This window comes from Macrobrachium nipponense, chromosome 32, assembly GCF_015104395.2.
Source record: "Macrobrachium nipponense isolate FS-2020 chromosome 32, ASM1510439v2, whole genome shotgun sequence".
NCBI lineage: Eukaryota > Metazoa > Arthropoda > Malacostraca > Decapoda > Palaemonidae > Macrobrachium > Macrobrachium nipponense.
Window position 1 is genome coordinate 18,302,410 of NC_061094.1, and position 10,000 is coordinate 18,312,409.

Genomic DNA, 10,000 nt, shown 5'->3' on the forward strand with positions numbered 1-10,000 from the left:
AAATCCATCCGTCTCACCAACACTACTCCTCACTCTAGTATACACATTCCTGTACATCTCCTGAATAACTGACATACTTTTCCGGCACCATCTTCTCCCTCAAACATCTCCATATTTCTTGCCTTGGCACTCTGTCATAGGCCTTTTCAAGGTCTATGAATACCAGATGCAGGTCTCGTTGTTTTTCTCTGAATTTCTCCATTAGCTGCCTTATGCAAATATTCCATCCGTTGTGCCGCTTCCCTTCATAAATCCTAACTGTTCCTTCCCTATTCTAACTTCCTCTCCTCAGCCTGCTATCTATGATTCTTTCCAAAATCTTCAACGTGTGAGACATTAGTTTTATACCTCTATAATTACTGCATTCCTGGACATCACCTTTACCTTTAAATATAGGTACAATATGCTTTCCCGCCATTCTTTTTCTGGTATCTTTTCCTGTTCGAATATTTTTACCATCAGATCATACAAGATGTCTACCCCTTCCTCTCCTAAGGCTTTCCAAACTTCGACTGGGATTAAGTCAGGTCCTGTTGCCTTCCCATTTCTCATTCTTTTAAGGCTCGTATCACTTCATCCCTAGATATCCCCATTAACCATTCCCTGTTTGACTTGTCCATCCTCTCTTACAAGTCTTTCATTTTCTTCATTTAGCAGTTGTTCGAAATACTCTTTCCATCTTTTCAGGATGTCTTCTTCCTTTTTTACGACCGTACCATTCCTATCTTTCATTTGCTTAATATGGGTGATGTCCTTTGTTCTTTTATTTCTTACTTTTGACAGTTTGAGCATCTTACTCAACCCTTCCTTGTTTCCAGTTCATTATAAACCTCTTCATATGCCCTTGCCTTAGCTTGAGCTACCACCCTTTTTACTTCTTTGTTTCTTTCTCTTAATCTTTCTCTGTCCTCCTGCAGCTGTGACTCTTCAAATCTCTTCTTTGCCTCCCTTTTACCTTTCACCACTTCCCCCACCTCTTCTTCCCACCACCCCCTCTCCTTTTCCCCTCCCATACTATTCCAGATGTTTCCCCTAGTATCTCCTTTCCATGTCTTCTAATCACTGATGCATTATGCCTCCACCATTTCTCCCACATCTTCAATTCCCAGATCAACCTCTCCCAGCACTCTTCTCCTGAACTCTCTCTTCTTATCATTATCCCTCTCCCTAACAATTTATACCACTTGATTTTCTTTACCCCATTCGTTTTCGTTTTCTTTTCTCTTTTCATCTTTAAATCTATACAAAGGAGCCTATGTTGGGGGCCACGTGGTCACCTGGGATAACTTTACAATTCCTAACTTCCACCAGCCTTGATCTATTGTAAAGGAGGTAATCTATTTGTGTGCATCTACCGCCACTCCTGTATGTTATCAAGTGCTCCCTCTTCTTTTTGAAGAATGTGTGTTCACTATTGCCATATCAAAGGACACAGCAAAGTCTACTATACTCTCTCCTTCTGGGTTTCTCTCCCCAATCCCATGTCCTCCATGCACACGTTCAATTACATCCTTTTCATTTCCGACATGTCCATTAAAGTCTGCCCCCACTACAGTCCTCTCCTGCTCTTCCAGTTCTTGCATTACCTCACTCATTTCGTTCCAAAACGGCTCTTTTCTTCCTCTGTGCAGCCCACTTGTGGAGCATAAGCGCTAATGATGTTCATTGTTTCCCCTCCATAACATATCTTCACTCTCATAATGCGGTCATTCTTTCTACTCACTTCCGTCACTGCATTCTTCATTTCCCCCGACAACACTACTCCAACGCCATTCCTACCCTGCTCATTTGCTCCACTATAGATTAACTTGTAGCCATCCCCCAGTTCTTTAGCTTTATTACCCTTCCATCGAGTTTCCTGCACACACAAAATATCCACTCTCTTTATCCTCATTAACTCTGCCAACTCTCTTCCTCTTCCTGTCATAGACCCAATATTGAGCTGGCCTATTCTGATCACAGTTTGAGCTCGCTTCTTTAGCTGCACCCGCTCATGATGCAGTAGCCCTCGCCTTGTCACAGAGTTAGGGCGATGTGTCTGCGTCGTTTACGGAGTACGCCCTAGCCCTATTCTCATCAATATCACGACTCATTCCATTGGTTTTGGCGTGGGTTTTTACAGTCGGATGCCCTTCCTGACACCAACCCTCCCTATTTATATACATATATATATATATGTATATATATATATATATATATATATATATACATATATATATATATATACATATATATATATATATATATATATATATATATATATATATATATATATATATATATATATATATATATAATCATTTAAGACAATAAAACGTTTTTGGTCCAAAAGTGACATTTGTGAAAGAACGGCTTACGATAATACACAATTATATGTGTGTGTATATATATATATATATATATATATATATATATATATATATATATGCACACATATATATATTATATACACACACATATAATTGTGTATTATCGTAAGGCGTTCTTTCACAAATGTCCCTTTTTGGACCACAAACGTTTTATTGTCCTAAATGGTTTTCTCAGGCCGGAGGTAGAGTGAGTCAAGATTAGACAGACAGCGTGCAGATGGATTCCTGTCGTGTTCGGAATATCCTGTTCCTAAAGACCTGTTGCGGCCAAGATCACCGCCGGATGGGGTGATTATTGGGAATCATGGACGTTCAATCGGCAACATTAGATTCGCTTCTGAGTGGGAGGTGTTCACTCACCTGCAAGGCGCGACCATACGTTGAAGAACCCACACATTGGCTGATTTAAGGGGGTGGGGGCTACCTGGTCACGTGCCTCCCCATGGATATGAATAATGGAACATTGTTTTCTTTCAATAAATCATTCATTATTAGTGGCAAAAATGTGTTTAGGTAATGATTTTTTCAACAACAACAACAGCTGCACAACACCAAAAACAACAGCTATATGGTGTATGCATACATATATAAATTTGATATATAGTATATATATACCGAAGGTGCAAACATTTTGGAAAATGTTTACACCTTCGGTATATATATATATATATATATATATTATATATATATATATATATATACTATATATCAAATTTATATATGTATGCATACACCATATAGCTGTTGTTGATTTTGGTGTTGTGCAGCTGTTGTTGTTGTTGTTGAAATAATCATTAACTAAGCACAATTTTGCCACTAATAATTAGTGATTTTTTAAAGAAAACAATGTTCTATTATTCATATCCATGGGGAGGCACGTGACCAGGTACCCCCCACCCACTTATATCCGCCATCCCTGCTGAAAGAATTCTAGATCCGCCACTGAAAACGCATGATTTGATTTTCTGTCTGCTTGAATGTCCTTTTGCATGTCCGTGTTGGGAAATTATATGAGCTGCTGAGTACACTTCCAAAAATATATTTTATCTTCGAGTTTTTTTCTTATGTAAGGGTGTAAATACTAAAAAAGGTTATAGATGAACTGGTACCTTTGGAAAATTCATAACATTGATTTATGTAGCGGAAACGAAGCATTCTCAGAGAATAGTCTTCTTTGATTTACTAACCAACTTTTTTTAAAGTAAATATTTTCATATTTTCTACGAATCGTCTAAAAGATATTCCTGAACTACTCACTTTGTAGAAAAAAATACTGCAGTGACACGTCTCTCACAGATAAATGCAACAGTGACCACTTTACCACACACACACACACACACACACACACAGTGAGAGAGAGAGAGAGAGAGAGAGAGAGAGAGAGAGAGAGAGACTAAGCCATTTCGCCGAGGATCGGCGCCTTCCATTCCTTTCGTGCGTGAACGATTTAGTACCGTTTTCTGCAACTTTGTTTGTGATGACTTCAATCTGTGTTTCTTGTTAATGGAACAGAATCGAGGATATGTATCACCATTGCTAGTATGGACTAAAATTATGCTTATCTTATAAAATATAAAAACGTTGAAATGATATTTAAAATTCTAGATTGCCGTGGATGTAAAAAATGCAGTATCATGAAAAAAACGGATTATTTCTTCCGAAATGATATCCGAGGAAGCAAGGAAGAACGACCTAGAAGTTGCATATGTGTGAGAAATAATTTGGTAAGCATACAATGTCGACTAATATAATAGATCAACAGAATTCTGATAACAAAGTATCCAACTGAAATTAAGATGCATAATTATTAATAACTTACACATAAATGTAAATGCAATGGATTCTAAAAATGCTTTGAAGGCAGTGATCGCCTAGGGATAAGAAATCCATAAAGTCTCGGGTACTGATATTATGACATGGCAAATTCGCCAAAATGTCTCTTACTACATGATATTTCATCAATATGCTAACGAATAGCTGTATGATGTTGGCGACGTGCGATGGCCAAAACATCAATTAAATCAATAGATATGGCATGGCTGTAACTTGAATATTCTAGGTTAGCATTATTTTCTACTATGAATGCTCATTCTTGTGAACAAATGGTGGCAACGTTTTTTTTCGGGGAAGAAGAGAATAATCTAATAACAGAACTTCGAAAAAAAGAAACTGTGGGCAAACAGTTAACGGGTCAGTTTTTATGATGATGAGATAGTGCATAGATTAATAAAAAATTCGCCTAACGAACCTTCATTCCCTCTTTTTCAGAGCCTTTGCGGAACGATGACGACGCTGGCTAGAAGAAATTCTTCAATACACAAAGTCCGGGATTTCCAGTTAGCCAAAGTAAGTTTATGAGAATGATTACGATTTTCTTCCTCGGAAGACAAACCAGCATCTTGTAGAAAACAGCAAATGTCACGAATAAAAGCTTCGTTTTAACGAAAACATGTCAGCCACTTCTATTCAGCTACTTTTCTTAAAAATTCAGACAGAAGGAACAGAAACAAAAAGATAGGTAGCGAGATAGATAAATTAGTCTAAAAAATAGAAAGACTACATACAAAGTTTAAAGTAAACAAATCAAAGATTGCTACTCCTCTCACAAAACATTGCCCTTAGTATGTTTCCTATGTCTCAAGTATTTCGTAATGATAGTGTACATGTGCCGAAGGTTAGTTCTTCAGCGCTTTCGTAATTTGCATTTATTTTAACAACCCTGCTAGTGCCTACTGTCCTTCAATAAGGAAGCAGTTAACTATAATAAACCTTAATTTAACTTCATTTAAGTGGTCTTGATTTGCTGATTTTTCTCAATTTTGCTTTATCCAAATACTTTTTCTGCATGAAAACCTTCCCTCCAAAAAGACAAAGATTCCAGTATTTTGTTTCAATGAACGTGTCAGAAAACAAGAATAATATAACAAGCAAATCAAACAAAGTTGACAGTTATTTAACCACAATTTTGCATCATACACACATACACTCTCTCTCTCTCTCTCTCTCTCTCTCTCTCTCTCTCTCTCTCTCTCTCAACCGTACAAAACTTGGTTATCCCGTGTTCTCCAACTCTGAACAAATTTTTTTTTTTTTAAGAGAGTTGCTTCGAGTACAAAATGAATAAGTGCTGTGTTGCCTCAAACTTCAAGCATAAAAACAGAATAACAAATTTAATACTGCCTGTTATTATAACATTAAGAAAGTTAATGATCTCCCAATAAAACCATTCACTTCACTTTTAGCAGGAGACAAACTTTGCAAAGGAAGTGTGTAGATATTATTCTTCGCCAAGGTTATTTTGACTGTGCTTCGTGAGGAGAGATTGTTCCTAGCGAACATGAACAAAAGCAACGAATAAAATTCTAATATGAAAATTCATGTATGTCTTGATAATACTAATCAAAGCATAATATGTTTTGATTCACCTTGGATTATATTCAGTAATGGTAACTAATTGTCTTAGTTAAATGGCGGAGGCTGCCTTAATTGTAAGGATAATTGGTATGAGCATAAATCCTCTGTCGAAGAACGCGAATTGAAAGGATAAAGTCTTTGTTAATACCCCACCGAAGGAATCCATATTATCTGATCTCGAAAAAGACTGTCGATTTACATATTTTGTATCCAAAAAGTGTCAACTTGAAAATCCATTTCCCCGTAAGAATTTGTTCCATCATTGTAAATCTTAGTCATAAGGCTGAAGAGGACCCAAGTGGAAGCACAAAGGTTGTCAGTGTCACATTGCTATTGCTTTCGTTTTTCTTTTAATTTGTGGGATCCTCCTTGCTCATTAGAGTTTGTATGCAGTTAAATTTTAATGTGAGTGTACATTCATGTATATGGATTTTCGTATAAGAAATATCCATAATTATAGTTCTTCCACTTCCATGAAACATTCAAGGAGGGGTGGGGTGTAGGGGTATTCTCAAAGCTTGGAGGCTTCGACAAGGATCTCAACAGTTTTAAAACTATTGTAGTTTACTGGAAAGAACACATATAATTTTTTGAGATCTATTAATTTTTAACCTATCCATAAAGGCAGTCTCAAGAATAGATGAATTCACAACTAGACAATTCATCCCAGCAATTGTAGCTGGGATGAATTGGATGCTGTCTACTTAGAAAAATTCATTAATTTGAACAGCAGGCTAGTCTTATTTATTTATAAAAAAGTTTTAAAGAATTGCCAAGGATGTTTAAAGTTTAAAAATCAAGATATGGCGACGTAGTGTGGGACTTTGATCACCCGTTTTTTCTTTCTTTATAATAACGACTTTTAACATTATTGCAATAAGAGAAGTCTCACTGCCAATTATTACTAATAATATTAATAATAGTTATAATTGTTACTGTTATTGCAACGACCATATCTCTGACTTCCTTCCTGGGTAATTACAGTGTCAGTCAATGATTTCTGAAAACGAAACACGAGCTACAAAGTGATGAGTTGTAAGAGGAAAATGCTGTCCATATAGAGCCGCTAAGGTATCATTTCGGTGTTTGAGTTGAAGATATTTTTCTTATTTTTCATACCTGAGTCAGATGTTATTGGTCATAAACATCAAAGGTGAGCTCTTTTCGTGTCTGTGAGACCTCAGTAAATTCCTTAACATCTGGGTGAAGCTGTTTGGAGTTTCATATAGCTCACAGACATGGGTGTCGTCGTGAGAAGGCCATGCTTTTTGATTGACTGTTCTTTGCTAAATTAAACGTCATTTCTAGGATTTCCGACAACTGTTACAAAATCGTTGTAAGCGCATGGCGTTGGGAAGTTCCTTTTAGTGGGTTCTCTTTATTTTTAGAAGAATGACTCGCCAAAGAGGGCCTAGAGCCCTAAGTTCTCAATATAGCTTTCCTTAGGCCTAGGTTGCTGGGCCAGAAATGTGCACTAGTGAGTCAGGAGTATTTCTGCCTCTGGTCTTAGCCAAGTTTTTAAGAATAGCTGTGACTCAGATCTATATGTTTTTAGGCCTCAGCATCTAAAGGCCTACCGCACTTCAAAGACTTCAACGTTTATGAAAAAAGAAGGAAAGGAAGTTCAACCCTTCAGTAGGCTTAAATGACGCTGGCTGTAAAGAACGAAAGAATAAGCGTGAGAAAACAATAGGCGAAAAGAAACGAGAGCTCTTAGAGAGCGAAAGTAGCCTGGCATTTCAGTTCATCAACTGCTCTCTTGAATACCATTCATCTTCACACACACAACGTCAAAAGCGTAAAGTGGCGATCTCCCCGCCGAGTCTGTGACATCGGGCGACCATACTGAAATTCCTACTCCAGCAATAATGATAATACCACAGTGCAGAGGCAATACATTAAGGTAGCAGGTTGCCCTTTTCAGTTTTCACCTCACGTATGAGTATTATAAGATTACGTTATTTTATTACGGGGAGGTTAATTATTACTATACAATATATTTCGGAATCTTATTGTTCTGAGGTTGATTGTACAGTTGAAGCAAAGAATTTTGCATTATTTTTGGTTATATCTCAAATATTAGAAAGCTTATTGTAAGCAAATCAACGATAGGAAAGGCTAGCAAAGTAATTTCTTTCTATTCAAACGCTTTGAAACGATACTTAAGAATTGTTAAATAAGGACTGGCATGAGAAAGTAATTTTGACTTACTTGGAATACCAGTGTTCTTAAAAGAAGTATAAAGCAATAAAACCAAGATACTTTTCCATGCTGTTGCTATCCTTATTGGCTATTGTTCCATGATGATTATATAAATTATAACACAAAATTATTTTCACATATTCTAAAGTAAGTTGTACTAAAAAAAGGGGTGGGGGTTAAATTATATAGCACCTTACCAAATTCATAGTTTGAGGGCATAGTTCTGGTCTAGGCTACCAGATTCATTTCCTTGCTACCACCAGTCTATGAGACACCGTTTGATGACAACATAAATTAAACCACGATTTGTTGCACATATAAAAATTGTTGAGAAACCACGTTTGGGGATTTGGTGGTATGCATTTTGTTAAACAGCTCTAACACTGCGTCTGCATGTCTAATACTGAACAATTGATGGTATAGACAGTATCCTAAAGGCCTATATAGTGCAAATAATTCTTGTTGACTGACAAAATACAGCAGGTGTCCCTAAGCATCACAGTAAAGGTTTTACTAGACAAGGGTTTATGACACAACTAGTGTGTAATGCCTAACTATAACACTACGAAGCATTTATAATAACGAGCAAGATCTTTCTTACTCTTTAATATGTGGCATATAGAGTATTAGTGATGTTCTGATATCCAAATTTAAATTGCCACATTCATGTGCCACAATCGAAGGCTGAATATATAAGATATGTCAACAGAGACAACGGAGGTACTGCTGACAAAACATATGACTAGCACAAATTTATAGGCAAATGAATTTAATTGTCCATTGTCGTTATTTCATCTTCTCTCGAAGAATGCCTGTGCCCATATCGGCAATTATAAACTTCGCGTTCTACCATCATTGAGGTAAAAAAAAATGAAATAAAATAAAATAAAGATAAAAGAAGACAATCGCGCTGATCACTTGTTCAATCAGCGCAGCTCGTTGATTTTTCAAGATGGCCATAAGGATCTGCAGTGCCCGCCCTGGTGGAAGAACGCCGAACTACGTAGCACTAGTATACTGGTAACTACTCCAGATATTACTGACAACCCTAAGGGTTCACTCATGTGGTGATACATGAACTGTAAATAGTTCAAATGGTGCATAGTCATCAGTTATCCATTAATCACAACAGCCTTACAGTTTATGATGTAGGCTAATGTTACTTGCAAGCTGAAGTACTCAATTTTACAGAATAAATCTCGTAATCGTAGTAAGAACCATAAACTCCTGACAATCATAAATATAGATTGTGAAAATCTAGTTTCGTCACTTCTTCCTGCGCCTATGTTTACGGTAATGTCTTGTATGTCCTGAGACCTTCCACATGCCATACCATCGAAAATATTCATCAGTGAGTAGCCAAACAATTCCCTTATAAAGTACCATAGGCTTGTCCGTCACAAAGTCATTCATCTTACACAGTATTGTAATATTTGTTTTAGTAACGCCATTCTGATAACAGATGAAAGTAACTGGAAGTTGTGGAGATAATGTGGTTCTTGAGTTCTACGCCAGAATTTCCCTCATAACAGTGTGTTTTGATGTCATCAAATCCATAAGAGCGCCTCAGTGGCGTGGTCGCTATGGTGTTGGCGTGCCACCTCGGTGGCCGCGAGTTCGATTCTCTGGCATTCCATTGAGGAGTGAGAGATGTGAATTTCTGGTGATAAAAGTTCACTCTTGACGTGGTTCAGAAGTCATGTAAAACCGCTGGTCCCGTTGCTGAATAACCACTGGTTACATGCAATGTAAAAACACCATACAAACAAACAAACAAACAATTAAATCCATAAATAGGACAGTATTTTTGTGTGCTCTGTAAAACATGGTGATGTTTACATTCTGATTGCTGGGAAAGAAAGTTATTAAACTCTTAAAAATTAATACGCCGTCGAAATGGATTTCTCACTCTTCACTTTAAAGGATAATAAATTCGAGGACACCTGTAACGAATAGCTCAGTGAATATTGCGGAGTTATTAGTCGTGAGAATAAAATTCCATCGCACTGTAAAAT

At 37.0% G+C, this 10,000-nt stretch overlaps 1 protein-coding gene across 2 annotated transcripts in view; it reads left to right on the forward strand.

The window, feature by feature from the left end:
• The window catches only part of LOC135207249 (serine/threonine-protein kinase meng-po-like), a 105,834-nt gene that overhangs the window by 32,885 nt on the left and 62,949 nt on the right, over positions 1–10,000 (forward strand). For both annotated transcript variants that reach the window (XM_064238900.1, XM_064238899.1), the window contains exon 2: positions 4,638–4,715. In XM_064238900.1, the coding sequence (XP_064094970.1) occupies positions 4,653–4,715 (63 nt within the window). In that variant the 5' untranslated portion in view covers positions 4,638–4,652. The remainder of the gene's footprint in view (positions 1–4,637; positions 4,716–10,000) is intronic.